The 19,019-nt window shown below is 43.6% G+C and overlaps 1 protein-coding gene across 1 annotated transcript in view; it reads right to left on the bottom strand.

Annotated features, from left to right (window-relative positions):
* The window catches only part of LOC311140642 (ubiquitin carboxyl-terminal hydrolase MINDY-3-like), a 34,462-nt gene that overhangs the window by 13,983 nt on the left and 1,460 nt on the right, over positions 1-19,019 (bottom strand). Inside the window, exons 4-10 of the mRNA XM_084175787.1 lie at positions 18,082-18,267; positions 17,772-17,823; positions 17,148-17,262; positions 16,995-17,068; positions 16,804-16,883; positions 16,289-16,359; positions 15,418-15,498 (exon numbers count right to left, since the gene is read on the bottom strand). Coding sequence (XP_084031913.1) covers positions 15,418-15,498; positions 16,289-16,359; positions 16,804-16,883; positions 16,995-17,068; positions 17,148-17,262; positions 17,772-17,823; positions 18,082-18,267 — 659 coding nt within the window. The remainder of the gene's footprint in view (positions 1-15,417; positions 15,499-16,288; positions 16,360-16,803; positions 16,884-16,994; positions 17,069-17,147; positions 17,263-17,771; positions 17,824-18,081; positions 18,268-19,019) is intronic.

The raw sequence follows: 19,019 nt of genomic DNA, 5'->3' as shown, positions 1-19,019 counted from the left end.
AAGGCAATCAAACAGGCAAAACATCAGTACAGAGACAAAGTGGAGTCGCAATTCAACGGCTCAGACACGAGACGTATGTGGCAGGGTCTACAGACAATCACGGATTACAAAGGGAAAACCAGCCACGTCGCGGACACCGACGTTTTGCTCCTGTACAAGCTAAACAACTTCTTCGCCCGCTTTGAGGAGCGCGCCGTCTGTGCGGCGAGCTCCCAAGGACTGTGGGCTTTCGTTCTCCGTGGCCGACGTGAGTAAGACATTTAAACGTGTTAACCCTCTCAGGGTTGCCGGCGTAGACGGCATCCCTAGCCACGTCCTCAGAGCATGCGCAGATCAGCTGGCTGGAGTGTTTACGAACATAGTCAATCTCTCCCTATCCCAGTCTGCTGTCCCCACTTGCTTCAAGATGTCCACCACTGTTCCTGTACCCAAGAAAGCAAAGGTAACTGAACTAAATGACTATCGCCCCGTAGCACTCACTTGTCATCATGAAGTGCTTTGAGAGGCTAGTTAAGGATCATATCACCTCTACCTTACCTGACACCCTAGACCCACTTCAATTTGCTTACTGCCCCAATAGATCCACAGACGATGCAATCGCCATCGCACTGCCCTATCCCATCTGGACAAGAGGAATACCTATGTAAGAATGCTGTTCATTGACTATAGCTCAGCCTCCAACACCATAGTACCCTCCAAGCTGATCATTAAGCTCGGGGCCCTGGGTCTGAACCCCGCCCTGTGCAACTGGGTCCTGGACTTCCTGACAGGCCGCCCCCAGGTGGTGAAGGTAGGAAACAACCTCCACACAGGGGCCCCACAAGGGTGCGTGCTCAGCCCCCTCCTGTGCTCCCTGTTCACCCATGACTGCGTGGCCACGCACGCCTCCAACTCAATCATCAAGTTTGCAGACGACATAACAGTAGTAGGCCTGATTACCAACAATGACGAGACGGCCTTCACCACCTCCCTGTAGGCTCTGGCGGAGGGATGCCAGGAAAATAAAACGAAGGCGCTGATCGTAGACTTCAGGAAACAGCAGAGGGAGCACGCCCCTATCCACGTCGATGGGACTGCAGTGGAGAAGGTGGAAAGCTTCAAGTTCCTCGGCGTACACATCACTGGCAATCTGAAGTGGTCCACCCACACAGACAGTGTGGTGAAGACACAACAGCGCCTCTTCAACCTCAGGAGGCTGAAGAAATTTGGCTTGGCCCCTAAGACCCTCCCAAACTTTTACAGATGCACAATTGAGAGCATCCTGTCAGGCTGTACCACCACCTGGTACGGCAACTGCACCGCCCGCAACCGGGGGCACACTGCATCCCTTCCTGGACTTACAGCACCTGATGTCACAGGAAGGCCAAAAAGATCAACAAGGACATCAACCACCCGAGCCACGGCCTGTTCACTCCGCTATCATCCAGAAGGCGAGGTCAGTACAGGTACATCACAGCTGTGACCGAGAGACTGAAAAACAGCTTCCATCTCAAGGCCATCAGACTGTTAAATAGCCATCACTAGCAGGCTACCACCCCGTATTCTATTCTATTGTATTTTAGTCAATGCCACGCCGACATTGCTCGTCCTAATATTTATATATTTCTTAATTCCATTCTTTTAGATTTGTGTGTATTGTTGTGAATTGTTAGATAGTACTGTACTGTTGGAGCTAAGAACAAGCATTTCGCTACACACACAATAACATCTGCTAAATACAGTGGGAGAACAAGTATTTGATAACCTGCAAAATCGGCAGTGTTTCCTACTTACAAAGCATGTAGAGGTCTGTAATATTTATCATAGGTACACTTCAACTGTGAGAGACGGAATCTAAAACAAGAATCCAGAAAATCACATTGTATGATTTTTAAGTAATTAATTTGCATTTTATTGCATGACATAAGTATTTGATCACCTACCAACCAGTAAGAATTCCGGCTCTCACAGACCTGTTAGTTTTTCTTTAAGAAGCTCTCCTGTTCGCCACTCATTACCTGTATTAACTGCACCTGTTTGAACTCGTTACCTGTATAAAAGACACCTGTCCACACACTCAATCAAACAGACTCCAACCTCTCCACAATGGCCAAGTCCAGAGAGCTGTGTAAGGACATCAGGGATAAAATTGTAGACCTGCACAAGGCTGGGATGGGCTACAGGACAATAGGCAAGCAGCTTGGTGAGAAGGCAACAACTGTTAGCGCAATTATTAGAAAATGGAAGAAGTTCAAGATGACGGTCAATCACCCTCGGTCTGGGGCTCCATGCAAGATCTCACCTCGTGGGGCATCAATGATCCTGAGGAAGGTGAGGGATCAGCCCAGAACTACACGGCAGGACCTGGTCAATGACCTGAAGAGAGCTGGGACCACAGTCTCAAAGAAAACCATTAGTAACACACTACGCCGTCATGGATTAAAATCCTGCAGCGCACGCAAGGTCCCCCTGCTCAAGCCAGCGCATGTCCAGGCCCGTCTGAAGTTTGCAGATGATCCAGAGGAGGAATGGGAGAAGGTAATGTGGTCTGATGAGACAAAAATAGAGCTTTTTGGTCTAAACTCCACTCGCCGTGTTTGGAGGAAGAAGAAGGATGAGTACAACCCCAAGAACACCATCCCAACCGTGAAGCATGGAGGTGGAAACCTCATTCTTTGGGGATGCTTTTCTGCAAAGGGGACAGGACGACTGCACCGTATTGAGGGGAGGATGGATGGGGCCATGTATCGCGAGATCTTGGCCAACAACCTCCTTCCCTCAGTAAGAGCATTGAAGATGGGTCGTGGCTGGGTCTTCCAGCATGACAACGACCCGAAACACACAGCCAGGGCAACTAAGGAGTGGCTCCGTAAGAAGCATCTCAAGGTCCTGGAGTGGCCTAGCCAGTCTCCAGACCTGAACCCAATAGAAAATCTTTGGAGGGAGCTGAAAGTCCATATTGCCCAGCGACAGCCCCGAAACCTGAAGGATCTGCAGAAGGTCTGTATGGAGGAGTGGGTCAAAATCCCTGCTGCAGTGTGTGCAAACCTGGTCAAGACCTACAGGAAACGTATGATCTCTGTAATTGCAAACAAAGGTTTCTGTACCAAATATTAAGTTCTGCTTTTCTGATGTATCAAATACATATGTCATGCAATAAAATGCAAATGAACTACTTAAAAATCATACAATGTGATTTTCTGGATTTTTGTTTTTAGATTCTGTCTCTCTAAAAATTACAGACCTCTACATGCTTTGTAAGTAGGAAAACCTGCAAAATCGGCAGTGTATCAAATACTTGTTCTCCCCACTGTATGTGTATGTGACCAACACAATTTGATTTGTAGAAAATTGTTTTTGAAAAAGGTCAAGTTTTTGCTGTGAGCCAATGGGGTAACCTAGGTAACCACAGGTTGTTTTCCCCACTAGCGGGCAGGGTCGCAACGTTCTATCTAATACCGACTGGGTCTATCACCTCCATGCCTCTGTCATAACCAGGTCTTGAGTCTCCTTAGAGACAGTAGACATACTGTCATATACAGACGAGGCAACATATCATTCATTACCTGAAGTCTGCACACACACACATACAATGAGCTCAGATACAATAACGTGACACACGTTAACAAAATATGTCTATGTACAGGCAACTGCCAGAATTAAGGAAACACCAACATAAAGAGTCTTAATAGGGTCTGGGGCCACCACAAGCCACCAGAACAGTTTTAATGCACCTTGGCATAGATTCTACAAGTGTCTAACTTTATTGGAGGGATGCGACACCATTCTTCCATGAGACATTCCATAATTTGGTGTTTTGTTGATGATGGAGGAAAACGCTGTCTCAGGCGCCGCTCTAGAATCTCCCATAAGTGTTCAATTGGGTTGAGATCTGGTGACAGACACACACACACACACACACACACACACACACACACACACACACACACACACACACACACTTTAAACCCCCTATGCTCCTTTGAGATCCCTCGTTCAAAAAGTCACTGAAATTTTTTCAAGCCATGGTAGCCAAAATAATGGGCAACTGCGCATTTTTATACATGACGGGTTATTAATTGCTTAATTCACACAAACTTTCAATGGCTTGCGAAAGTATTCACCCCCAACATGCCTACCACTTTGAAGATGCAAAATATGTTTATTGTGAAACAAACAAGAAATAAGACAAAAAAACAGAAAACTTGAGCGTACATAACTATTCACCCCCCCAAAGTCAATACTTTGTAGAGCCACCTTTTTCAGCAATTACAGCTGCAGGTCTATTGGGGTATGTCTCTATGAGCTTGGCACATCTAGCCACTGGGATTTTTGCCCATTCTTCAAGGCAAAACTGCTCCAGCTCCTTCAAGTTGGATGGGTTCCGCTGGTGTACAGCAATTTTTAAGTCATACCACAGATTCTCAATTGGATTGAGGTCTAGGCTTTGACTAGGCAATTCCAAGACATTTAAATGTTTCCCCTTAAACCACTCGAGTGTTGCTTTAGCAGTATGCTTAGGGTCATTGTCCTGCTGGAAGGTGAACCTCCGTCCCAGTCTCAAATCTCTGGAAGACTGAAACAGGTTTCCTCAAGAATTTCCCTGTATTTAGCGCCATCCATCATTGCTTCAATTCTGACCAGTTTCCCAGTCCCTGCTGATGAAAAACATCCCCACAGCATGATGCTGTCACCACCATGCTTCACTGTGGGGATGGTGTTTTCGGGGTGATGAGAGGTGTTGGGTTTGCGCCAGACATAGCGTTTTCCTTGATGGCCAAAAAGCTCAATTTGAGTCTAATCTGACCAGAGTACCTTCTTCCATATGTTTGGGGAGTCTCCCACATGGCTTTTGGCAAACACCAAACGTGTTTGCTTATTTATGGCCACTCTTCCATAAAGCCCAGCTCTGTGGAGTGTATGGCTTAAAGTGGTCCTATGGACAGATACTCCAATCTCCGCTGTGGAGCTTTGCAGCTCCTTCAGGGTTATCTTTGGTCTCTTTGTTGCCTCTCTGATTAATGCCCTCCTTGCCTGGACTGTAAGTTTTGGTGGGCGGCCCTCTCTTGGCAGGTTTGTTGCGGTGCCATATTCTTTCCATTTTTGAATAATGGATTTAATGGTGCTCCGTGGGATGTTCAACGTTTTGGATATTTTTTTATAACACAACCCTGATCTGTCCTTCTCCATAACTTTGTCCCTGACCTGTCTGGAGACCTCCTTGGTCTTCATTGTGCCGCTTGCTTGGTGGTGCCCCTTGCTTAGTGGTGTTGCAGACTCTGGGGCCTTTCAGAACAGGTGTATATATACTGAGATCATGTGACAGATCATGTGACACTTATATTGCACACAGGTGGACTTTATTTAACTAATTATGTGACTTCTGAAGGTAATTGGTTGCACAATATATTATTTAGGGGCTTCATAGCAAAGGGGGTGAATACATATGCATTTTTTGAAACAAGTTATTTTTTGAATTTCACTTCACCAATTGACTATTCTGTGTATGTCCATTCAATGAAATCCAAATAAAAATCAAATATAAATTACAGGTTGTAATGCAACAAAATAGGAAAAACACCAAGGGGGATGAATACTTTTGCAAGGCACTGTACTTTGTATCCCTCATTTCCTCACGTGTTTCCTTTATTTTGGCAGTTACCTGTATGTGTGTACCGTGTGTGGGTGTGTTAAATGCCAGGCCTACTAGTATGTCTTTGATGTGTGTTTTATTAGAGGCATGGAGATGCTGCTGAGTTTAGATTACATGTCATGTCACACACTCCACAGGGAAGGGGTGTGTGTGTGTATATAGTAGCCCCGTCCCCTTCCAGCCTCTTGTTTGCTTGCACTGAACCAGAGGACTGCATTCTCTAAACTTGCACACACCCCGATGGTACAAAGACGGTGTGTGCGTGTTATGAAAATCAAGAGGAATGCATTCAGAACTAGCTCAGAACCTAATTCTGTTCCACAAACCCTCAACTCTGTGTTGTCTACTTGAGCAGATTCTTATTAAAATCAGATCCAGCTCCTGAACAGCAACAGAAAACCTCTGAAAATAGAAACAACACACACACAAGTCCAGCTCATCTCTCTATTCATCTGGTTCTCTCCCCTTCCCTCCCACTTTAGTTTGGACGTTTTCTAACCCTCTCACCTTTTCCTTCCCTCCCTCCTCCACCCTCTCCTTAACCCCTCGCTCTCTCCTGAGATGTAAGTAGTTGTAGCTGGGTGTAGCCTTACCCCGCTCTCGTCTATCCCCCTCTTCAGCTTCCCCTTACTCCTTTCTCTACCCCTCCCTCTGTTTTCTTCCTGACACATACTTTCATCTGTCTCTCCATCTATCCATCCCTGGCCATTCTCTCCCTCTCTGTCACGCTAACAGGAACTCCTAGTCTACAGTGTGTGTGGTGTTGGTTTAGTGTTTCTCTTTGTTAGGTGGAGAGCCTCTTGAAGCAGAAGACTCAATTACACTCAGACCTTTGTCCTGGCTAAGAGGGGCTGAGAGGTGTGTGTGTGTGTGTTAGGGTAGAGGTGTGTGTGTGTGTGTGTGTGTGCCAGAGACAGACAGGTGATTAATGGTCTGTCAGGGACAACAAGCTGTCTGGGGTCTCTGTCTAGGTGTGTGTGTGTCTGAACAACAGAACAAGACTATAGAGAACAGGGCTATACAGGACAGCTATAGGCAGAGACCAGTCACAGACAAGGGACCAGGCCCTTTCACACACACACAGCCTTTGTCCCTGTGCTAGAATAGAACAGGTCAGATGTGTCAGAGAATATTAATGAGTGCTACTGTACACCTCTTTCACTCGGATCTAGCTTTGTGTGTGCGTGTGGTTGTGTGCGCACTCACAGGTAAGGTACCATAGCTATTTTCTCTTTCTAAGATGCTCTGAAAGTGAGACCTGCCTCAGATAGATTGACCCCATCCTCTCTCTCCCTCTCTCGCTTTGAGACGTTTAGGGACATGTTACTTATGTCTGTATTATACATCAGACACATGCTGTTTGGGGACACAGTGTGTATGTGTGTCAAGACAGAGGCCAGTCTCTTTAGGGACACTGAGGGCCAGAAGAGCTGCTCTATCTCCCGTTAAATCACTGACCCATAACTGAGCCGGTTAAACCATCAGAGCGCGTAAACACACACAGCTCCCGAGAGGAGCACAGGGATGAGAGGATGGAGGCCTGTGAATGTCATCACTCTCAGATGGAAAGGAAGAGGAGGACACACTATAGAAAGAGGAGAGGAAGAGGACATGGTCCCCTAGGGCAGCCAGAAGCCCTTCCTTCCTCACTACCTTCTATCCTTTCAAGATTAAAATATGTCATTATGACTGATGTGACATGACAGGATAAGGTTAAAAACTGGATGAACTGTATAGTAGAATTAGAACGCAGTGGCTGTACAGTAACATGCTATACATGACATCAGAGCTCAGGGTCTCCGCTTCACATTGGGCAACTTTTCCTTGTCTGAGCGTATTGCTGTACATTACGAGGACTTTATGTATTTTGAAACATGAGACATTGAGGATTATAATGAATACCGCTTTTATGTCATACAAGCCAAACACCTGTGAGTCCAAATGTGCACTTCACATTTCCATATCATAAAACCAGTGGTGTAAAGTACTTACAAAAAAATACTTTAAAAAGTACTAGTTTTTTTTTGGTATGTGTACTTTACTATTTATATTTGACAACTTTTATTTCACTACATTCCTAAAGAAAATGTACTTTTTACGCCATACATTTTCCCTGACACCCAAAAGTACTCGTTACATTTTGAATGCTTAGCAGGACAGGAAAATGGTCAAATTCACACAGGTATCAAGAGAACATCCCTGGTCATCCCTATTGCCTCTGATCTGGTGAACTCACTAAACACAAATGCTTCATTTGTAAATTATGTCTAAGTGTTGGAGTGTGCCCCTGGCTATCCGTAAATTAAAAAACAAGAAAATGGTGCCGTCTTGTTTGCTTAATATAAGGAATTTGAAATTATTCATACTTTTACATTTTATACTTAAGTATATTTTAGCAATTACATTTACTTTTGATACTTAAGTATATTTAAAACCAAATACTTTCAGACTTTTACTCAAGTAGTATTTTACTGGGTGACTTTCACTTTAGTCATTTTATATTAAGGCATCTTTACTTTTACTCAAGTATGACAATTGGGTACTTTTTCCCAACACTGCATAAAACGCATGTCATAGTGTCAACGTTTATGATCACTATGTTCGTACAAGATGACATGGTGTTATACCCTGGGTTGTCCTGAACAGAATGAGCCTGTTTGTTGTATTGATAAGAATATTTGTTGCACACCACGTATCTGAATGCACGCATGACTCCATTCTGTGAGCACCAAAATTACAATCTGCTTCTCTGAATTGCCTTGTGAAAGCCTAACACTAAGATCTTATTTGATAATTTAGCTAGTCATGTTGGCAATAGAATACGTTTTCAAATTATGCTCACCTGACCCAGATTGCGAATTTATAATGGTCCGTTTTTGGATTGCGTAAACATCAACAGTAATTGTGTAAAGGCGGGGATGCTGGGCTGTGTTCCAAACAAAACAACTACAAGTGTGCTTGCTCTAGTTCCTCAGTGGCACAGCTAAGAGAGCTTTAAAAATAGAATAGTACATTGAAATTACTTAGGAACTGTGCACACTTTGGAGAGGTGAGTGGCCACTTAGAAACACCAGTCAGACCTCTCACTCAAACCCTTGTTTTATATTGCATCTACACCAAATTTTCCAATAATATTCTTGTCATGTTACTGAACGTATGCAGAGCATTTTCTGATTTCGTTATCAACAAACGCGGCGAAAAGTATAGTAAATGTAAAATGCACATAAAATCAACAGTGTAATGTTTGGATTCAGTCTTGACTCAGGTGAACTGTTGTGTCCTCACCTTTAGTCTAATACTTTTCCCATAATCTCCAAACCTTTTAATTGCTGCCACGGCTATGCATATGCTTTCCATATTTCTTCTGTAAGAAACATTAAAATGTAGCCCTATCCATATAGGGTAGTTTCCATGAGTGTAAAGGGTTAATAGGAGTAGGTATGGATGTTGTCTCAATTTTCAAATACACATCTTCTCTCCACAATCTCTCCTCTCCTGCCTGCCTTCCTTCTCCTCCCTCTGTAGTCTCATCCCCCTCTCCTCTCCTTCCTTCTCACTTTCTCTGTGGTAACAGAAGGCCTCAGATCCCATTACAGGCCATTATAGAGAGCCTGTAATGGGATGAAGAGAGGTGGATGGGGGGTGAGAAAGGTAAAGGGAGGGAGGGTGGTGGAGAGGGGGAGCTTTTGTCCCGTTAGATCAGATAAAAACACTAATGCTATTAGGCAGTCACACACTAATGGTCTAAAAGCCACACAGTAACAATTATGGGACATCACACACACACACACACACTAGGTACGGACACAGGGGAATACTAGCACAGGCATCTCACACACACAGCGAAGAGGGACAAGATTCATGGTTTGAGGTCAGCTCCAGAGGTCTCTCAACACCAACACACTGAACGCTGTTGTCATCATCACACACACAGACATTAACTAGTTACAACTGTTCTAGATAGGACATTTACTCTCTTCTCACAACCCACAGTTATGACACGGTATGCAGTATGCACTTCAGTATGTGAGTGTGTGTGAAAAAGAGAGAGTGGGTGTGTGACAGGGCAGACCGCTCCTCTCCCTAATCAGCGTAGCATCAGCTCAGTGTGTGTGGATGGAGGAGAACCTAAACCGGATGCTATATCCTACATATATTTGCTTACCATAATAACATGAGTAACATGTTTATTTGCTTGCACAAAAGTTAAAATTGTTTGAAGTACAAGTGTTTTTCTATAACCCTGTGACCCAGATCACACAGAATTCTCAGAGGCCTCAACTTGTGACAATCCAACCTTGAACTTGCTTAAGCTGCTGAATATCACTCTCTGTACCCAAATCAGCAGATGCCTCACTGTTCTCATTGTTCAATTGAAAGATGAATGAGATTCATATCACCCAACGTCTGTAATGATGCATGTATACGTAATTCAGAATGACTATATAGTCTTGAGACTGTCATTTGCTTCTTAGCCATTAGGGCTTTTTAACGACTGCTTTTGACATACTGTAAACATGCCATGCTATTAATTTTGTACTATGCTCTTGCATCTAAGATGTAACTTGTCCTTACAATACTGTATTAAATGTGTTACTTCGACCACACCATGGCCGAGTCTCCCCTCTTTCCAGCCAAGTAAACTTATCAGAAATTAGTGGTCTACAGTGTGTACACAATCTCCACCGGGACAAACGGATCCAGATGGGAACTCTGGGATCACATTCCAAACAAGAAACCATCCACCTGAGGGCGCGCACACACACACACACACACACACACACACACACACACACACACACACACACACACTACGGCAAATAACGCTAATCAGGATCATGTTCCCTGCTCTCAGGAATGTGTGTACTATGTTGCCAGTGCCTTGGGAGCCATGGTGGTTATTGGTAGTCATCACAATGAAATCATGAGGACCATGACTCTGGGTCATCTAGTTTGCCTCTACATGTGTTCCAGTCCCATAGCAGGCAGACACTACCCAGTACCCTGCTTTATCCCTGGGGACTTGGAACAACTGCTCTAATCTCAAATGATAGTTCACTCCAACATCAAGATGTTTCCAACCCTCAAGACATGAGCGGAGTCTACACATTAGATGATATGGGATCTTGAATCTCAATATTAGACCCCTTTAAAAGGACTGGAACCTGCTGCTTTTGGAGTTAACGATCACTTTATACAATAATTGTATTACCCATTTCCTCGGAAACCCATTGGGTGTGGTGTTATGAGGTAAACACTAGCTGTAACATTCTGTTTTCCTCCGATGCCATATCCTGTACCAGAGAGAATCAATTAGCTCCGCCTTAAGCTGATTGCTGGCTTTGATACGCAGGTATAGCAGTATACAGTTACACACCCTCTGGCTCAAACACACACAATTCACAGCCAACAGAATCCAGCGCCTGTATACATACAGTGGGGGAAAAAAGTATTTAGTCAGCCACCAATTGTGCATGTTCTCCCACTTAAAAAGATGAGAGAGGCCTGTAATTGTCATCATAGGTACACGTCAACTATGACAGACAAAATGAGATATTTTTTTCCCAGAAAATCACATTGTAGGATTTTTAATGAATTTATTTGCAAATTATGGTGGAAAATAAGTATTTGGTCACCTACAAACAAGCAAGATTTCTGGCTCTCACAGACCTGTAACTTCTTCTTTAAGAGGCTCCTCTGTCCTCCACTCGTTACCTGTATTAATGGCACCTGTTTGAACTTGTTATCAGCATAAAAGACACCTGTCCACAACCTCAAACAGTCACACTCCAAACTCCACTATGGCCAAGACCAAAGAGCTGTCAAAGGACACCAGAAACAAAATTGTAGACCTGCACCAGGCTGGGAAGACTGAATCTGCAATAGGTAAGCAGCTTGGTTTGAAGAAATCAACTGTGGGAGCAATTATTAGGAAATGGAAGACATACAAGACCACTGATAATCTCCCTCGATCTGGGGCTCCACGCAAGATCTCACCCCGTGGGGTCAAAATGATCACAAGAACGGTGAGCAAAAATCCCAGAACCACACGGGGGGACCTAGTGAATGACCTGCAGAGAGCTGGGACCAAAGTAACAAAGCCTACCATCAGTAACACACTACGCCGCCAGGGACTCAAATCCTGCAGTGCCAGACGTGTCCCCCTGCTTAAGCCAGTACATGTCCAGGCCCGTCTGAAGTTTGCTAGAGTGCATTTGAATGATCCAGAAGAGGATTGGGAGAATGTCATATGGTCAGATGAAACCAAAATAGAACTTTTTGGTAAAAACTCAAGTTGTTGTGTTTGGAGGACAAAGAATGCTGAGTTGCATCCAAAGAACACCATACCTACTGTGAAGCATGGGGGTGGAAACATCATGCTTTGGGGCTGTTTTTCTGCAAAGGGACCAGGACGACTGATCCGTGTAAAGGAAAGAATGAATGGGGCCATGTATCGTGAGATTTTGAGTGAAAACCTCCTTCCATCAGCAAGGGCATTGAAGATTAAACGTAGCTGGGTCTTTCAGCATGACAATGAACTAAAATACACCGCCCGGGCAACGAAGGAGTGGCTTCGTAAGAAGCATTTCAAGGTCCTGGAGTGGCCTAGCCAGTCTCCAGATCTCAACCCCATAGAAAATCTTTGGAGGGAGTTGAAAGTCTGTGTTGCCCAGCGACAGCCCCAAAACATCACTGCTCTAGAGGAGATCTGCATGGAGGAATGGGCCAAAATACCAGCAACAGTGTGTGAAAACCTTGTGAAGATGTACAGAAAACATTTGACCTGTGTCATTGCCAACAAAGGGTATATAACAAAGTATTGAGAAACTTTTGTTATTGACCAAATACTTATTTTCCACCATAATTTGCAAATAAATTCATAAAAAATCTTCTCATTTTGTCTGTCATAGTTGACGTGTGCCTATGATGATCTTTTTAAGTGGGAGAACTTGCACAATTGGTGGCTGACTAAATACTTTTTCCCCCCACTGTATGTAGGAGGTTCTTTGAATGATAGTAAGAAATTCTTCCAAGAATATTCTAAAATAGTGCTCCAAATTGTTACTAAGTAATTTTACTTAGATAGAATGCGCAGAATGGGGAAACAGTGCCACTGGCCACCCCACCACCATTGTTATATGTCGTTATCAATAAAGCGTCACAATACCCCCCCGTCTCCGCTAAAACCATTGACAACTGCGTGCCGTTTTCAAGGGATTGTTAAATAAATGTTAATTACTTGGTTGTAATATCATCACCTATCGAAGAGCATAGTCAGAACTACACATTTCAGATTTTTCCATGCAAAACAATTGCGCACATTTTGCTCAGCTCTATCATCAATCAATTTTCAATCAATTTTATTTTATATAGCCCTTCTTACATCAGCTAATATCTCGAAGTGCTGTACAGAAACCCAGCCTAAAACCCCAAACAGCTAGTAATGCAGGTGTAGAAGCACGGTGGCTAGGAAAAACTCCCTAGAAAGGCGAAAACCTAGGAAGAAACCTAGAGAGGAACCAGGCTATGAGGGGTGGCCAGTCCTCTTCTGGCTGTGCCGGGTGAAGACCACAACAGAACCATGCCAAGATGTTCAAAAATGTTCATAAGTGACAAGCATGGTCAAATAATAATCATCAGAGTTATATAGCAAGTACCTGCATGCTTTTCATGATCAGTAAACATCAATGGATTATGTAATACATGAGGGTAGCCTCGATAGCTCTCAATGTTGGCCACCATTAATTGGATATTTGAGTGATAAAATAAAATGATACCTGACAAGTACGAGTGGTTTAATATAATTTCCCCATCCTTTGTGGTCTCTGCCTGTCAAGCAGCAGAAGGGCGCATTTGCCGATGTACTGTTAGCTGATAATGTTTACTTTGCAAGCTACCAGTAGAAACTTCGTACAGTTGGCTAAATATATAGTGGTAAGTAGACCTAATGTACTTTTTTCCTCCAACCAATGTAAGCCTACCTAGCAAAGTTAGCCAACATTCCCTTTTCAACTTAGTTTTTAAGTGTTTAATTGCGATTGCTGCTGAAAGTTAGGCACAAATATCATACCCGCCCAAAAATGCTAACCTCCACTGTTATTGTAATGGTTATGATATGATGTCTTGGGGGTATGATATTTGTGCGTCTAACTTTTTCACTCATCATTATTCACAATTCATTCAGGACTATCTGTAATCATGGTAGCATCCACATTAATGTAGAAGTGTTTAGAAACATACTGCATCTTATTTACAATAAAAATGACAATACATTATTTACCATTCATGTCTAATCGGGCACAAAATTATCTGAAACACAACCAAAACAAACAGCAAAAGCGTCCAACAAGTGTGTAAAGAGTCAAGCTTGATATAGTCATTGTGTGCTAGGAATATGGGACCAAATACTTTTGACTACTTTAATACACATAAGTGAATTTGTCCCTATACTTTTGATCCCCTAAACGGTTCACCCAATATGGATTAAAATACTCTCAAACGTAAGCAGACAGTCCGCACTTTAACCTCAGTCTTGGTATCACTTCAAATCCGAAGTGCTGGAGTACAGAGCCAAAACAACAACAAATGTGTCACTGTCCCAATACTTTTGGAGCTCACTGTATATGGCTAGTTAAGAAGCTAATTTTCAGTGGATAAACTAGATGGCTATATCCAAATATTGTTTCATTTGCTTGCCATCTATTATAGTGGTGATGACAGTAGTGTGAATGACTACTTTACCAGGACAAGGACTTGCCAATGTCAAGCTCTTTCCAAAAGCCTACTCTCTGATGAAGCAAGCTAAATGACACGTTGTTTGCTTATCTAGCTAGCTAGCTACATGCCAAATAGATAGGCTACCCTCACGCACCTGAAATTACATTTTCAATTGATGTTTACTGATCATGAAAAGCATGCAGTTACTTGCTGTATAACTCTGATGCTAGAACTAGCTAAATGTGGAATGATCGGAAATGTGAAGTTCTGACTATGCTCTTCAAGAGGTGATACTAAAACCAAATAGTTAGCTATACAACATTTATTTAACAATCCCTTGAAAACGGAAAGTAGTTGTCAATGGTTTTAGCGGAGCTGGGGGTCTCCTTGCCCCCCAGCAGTCAAATCAAACACTCAGCACCGTATTGCCGTTTTATTTAACAACCTATTGTTTCTGTTGCTGTGCAGCATGATACAATTTTTTTTGCAGTATTGCGCACTGATGCCTGTGGGGAAAAAACAGTGTTCGTTGTTTGCAGTAACTTCTTTGTTGTTGTAATATCACAAACAGACGGGGCAGTTTCACCATTAAGGAGTCCAGCTTTAAGAGTCAATTTGTAACAATTAATAAACGTTGTGAACATGCTGTCATTTCTCAACCCTCACATCAGCTGTGTTACACGCACACTGCTTGGCCCAAAACACTGGTGTGTGTGTGTGTATGTAAGGGTGTGTGGTTGTTTTGTGCTGCTTGGCATGTCAGATAGACGTGTGTGTGTATTTTACATGCTGGTTGGCCCGGTTGCAGCTGACCGCAAGGCTTCAAGACAACGCCAAAAAACAGCAGCAACTAGCCATATAAGACCATACTACTGCCGTCCTATCTTTTCTAATACCTCCTTCTCTCGCTCTCCCAGTCTCTCTCTCTCTGATGTGAACTGTGCAGTACTAAATCTGTTAAAGCACACATTCCTGGTACGGCTTTTTCTGACCTGCCGCTGGAAGAGAGACTGGCTTATATTACACACAGGGCCCAGGTTGAGTGTGTGTTTTTGTGGGATTCTTACCTTGGCGAAGAACACTGAGAGATGAGTCTCACTGCCAAGGATCCATATAGGGAACTTCGGAGACTTCAGGAACGCACCCACCTGAAACACACATACAAACCACAACTGGAGCAAAGCAGTTCTGATTCGGACTCCAGAATGACTTTACTGTCTGAACCCAGAACAGGTTCGTTTTACAGACTCTAAAGTCTTTCTGATGCCAGTTCAACTGACAGGAGGAATGATCAGGGAATATAATCTGATGTCGTAATAAAATATGTACAGTAATAGAGAAGAGAAGGCTATGTGATATTGTTGCTAATACAATGGTTGTTCAATGGGCAGGTTTATAGCATGAACATACCAATGTACCCAGGTCTAACTCAGCTACCCAGACTTACTCAGCTATTCTACTACTCTACTGTAGTCCCGGCTCCTTACACATTTCCTCTAGCCCCTAGGAAAACAGCCCCTAGTTTCCAAAGGGTGAAAATCTGTATTTTTTATTTTCTGTAAAATGTTCTTCTCGCCCTCAAATCTCCCAGTATGTGTGAGTGTGGGGTGTGTGTAGGGTTGGGGTTAGGGGGTTAGAACTATTGCCTCCAAACACATTTTCACATGGGAGCTTGCAGAGTGATTTGTGTTTTCCACCACTATCCAGATCATAAATGTCCTACTACACAGAGTCAGTCACACACAAGAAGTGTCAGTATGTGTGAGAGAGGGAGTGTGTATGAGAATGTGATTATTTGTGGTGCTGATTCTCTCACAGCATGTTTGAATCTCTCGCCGCAATCATTCGAGACTAGTGAACAAGAACAAACTCACCACCATGGTTTGGACATAACAAACCTGAAGGAATGTCAGTCTGTGTGTGTATGTGTGTTCGTACCTTGCAGTAGCGTAGTGACTCCATGAGAGTGAGGAAGCCCACTGATGCCTGGTTGTGGATACCATGGAGCTCTGAGGGAAAGAGAGAGAGGCCCAGCTTAGACCAAAAAAACTTTAAGTGAAACAACTTCTTTGGACAGTCTCTGTGTGCATGTTCCCCCAGTGAAAGTGTGGCTGATCACTGCCATCTAGTGTTCAGCTGTGGGATGACAGTCACCAGGAGACTGGACAATGTCTCCGTAACACCATTAGTAAACTGAGAAATAAATAGTTGCCTCTTCATAATGCACATTGAAGAAAAGTTTCAAATTAAATCACGCTGCCAGATAATGAGGTTTATTGCACAACACTTTGCACTAAGAAAATGTAATCTGCTGTGTGTTCGATTCCCATGGGGGACCAGTACGAAAAAAGTATGAAAATGTATGCACTTAACACTATGTCGCTCTGGATAAGAGCATCTGCTAAATGACTACAATGTCAAAAGAATTGTGTCAGTGTGTGTGGAGTACTTACTCATGCCAGAGCACTCCCTGTCTCCGTCCCACACATTAGAGACAGCATGGCCCGTCACTAACAGGTTAACCAGACTCTGACTGCAGAAAGAAAGGTAGTGGCTTAACCTTTTTGGAACATCCCTTAGCTCAAGTTGTCAAAAGAAATGTAGCTGATAAAGATTAAATAAAGTGAGGGATCAGGGGACGTACCTGCCGTGGCCATAGACTGGATCTATGAGAGGCTCTGTAGTATCTTCAATCTCATTCCTGATGTTCTCTATCCCCTGTAGACACAAAGAGAAAGTGGTTACATGCACACACAGAGTAATACACACCCACACACAAACACACGCAGAGCCTTACCTTGGTGAGGATGACAGAGTAGAGGAAGAGCAGGACTCCACAGCGCCCTTTCCAGGTTTCGTAGAGAGACACAACCTCCTCTCTAAGCTCTGATAATGACTTCACAATACGCTTTCTGTAGAGGTTAGAGGTCAAAGGTCAGGGGCTAGAGGTGAGCGAGAGCACCTCTAATGAAATCACACTCATTTAGAAGTCAGAGACAGGAGGGGGGTTCAGGTTACTGTAGGTATAATAATCATACAACTACTGAACAGTTACTAAAACGTTATTGTATAGCAGTCATTTAAAGTCACACTGCTATGACTGTGCAGTAGTTAATGCTGACAGTGTTGTATGATGTCATTACGCAATGTACCAGATGGCAATCTAATGCTCCTCTGGCAGAGAATCAAAGACTGTGTGTGTGTCTCATTAAGGAATCAGTGAGGAGTGTGTGTGCCGAGTCAGCAGGTTGTAAATCATTATCGAGAAACTCCAGTCACACACACAGGCTTAGCCAATCCCAGACAGATGGAGACACACACACACTAGTGTTCCTGATTTTCCTGCAATGCAGTGCTCCTTTCATCTCCATGGAAGTCACGGCCAATAGAGAGACGAGCCACAGTCAGTAGAGTTACTTACTGGAGGATGCTGTGAAACCGCTCAAAGCCAAGATCCTCAGCAGCCAAAGCAGCTACACACAGGAGACACACACACACAGAGATGCAAACACACACACACGTTTTAGCATCACACTCCGAGCAGTTAAGTGAAACAACTTAGGTAACGCAGACAGAACACAATGTCATTATTCTAGATTAACAGTGACTGCAATACTACTCACTATCTAGTCTACCCACTATCATATGCAATGATTAATACCATCTCACTACAGCAATGCAGTTATTCATATTAGATGGGTATTAGTGGATTGATGAGTAGTGGGACTCACTAGGTTGCTGGTCTTGCAGGGTCTGGCTGGTCTCTGGACCCCCTGTGAGGGGTGTGTGAGTGGTAGTGTGGGGGCTCTGTCCCTTGGCCCAGGTCACTAGGCAGTAGGAGGTAGTGGAGGAGGTAGAGCAGGCCTGTTCCAGGATCTCAGCCAGAGTAGAACACAGGGCCGCTTTCTGCTCCTCCTCTACAAGGAACACATACAATGAGAATCAGATTCATTAATTGCCAAGGTGATGCGTCTCCAGTTCCAACTTTCTCTGTTAAACAGGGTCAGGGCAGGGTTTCCCAAACTCGGTCCTCGGGACCCAAAGGGGTGCACGTTTTGTTTTTTTCCCTTGCACTACACAGCCGATTCAAATATTTAACTAATCAACAAGCTTTAATAATTTGTATCAGCAGTGTAGTATTGTCGTGGAAATTCTAATCAAGTGAGACAGACTGTCATTTCTTCAAACAATCATCTTTATTTGTTATAGATTCATTCTTGCAATAATGGAGCTGGTCAACGACCACCCGTAGGTGATTAGTTGAGAGCCCAACAGGAAATGCTGACGTCTTATATAGTGGACCTAAAAATGCTTAATCATGGCTAGTTCCACCCCTCCCCGGCAGATCAGGGCATCATAAGCTACCTTGTGTTCATACAAACAAGTGATAACGTTACTCCTTTCTGTTCAAGCCAGCCTCTGTTCTCCTCATATCTCCACACAGCTGCGCCCTTGAACAGATATGAGAAGAATACTGAGGCTTTTTTTCTGATGCCGTGTGACCAAGTTGAACAGAAGCAGAGTGGAAAAACACCAGCTTCTTCTTACAAGACCTTCAAACAGACAGTTGGAAATGTACAGGTTTAAGGCTTATACAGCGCATGAAAATAACAGTTTGTAATTTTGCCACGACAAGTGTAAGGGCAAAAAACAAAACGTGCTTCCCTTG

This window comes from Coregonus lavaretus, assembly GCF_964263955.1.
Source record: "Coregonus lavaretus genome assembly, chromosome: 13".
NCBI classification, from domain to species: domain Eukaryota; kingdom Metazoa; phylum Chordata; class Actinopteri; order Salmoniformes; family Salmonidae; genus Coregonus; species Coregonus lavaretus.
Note: the sequence above shows the minus strand (reverse complement) of the source record. Positions and strands in the feature narration are given on the sequence as shown.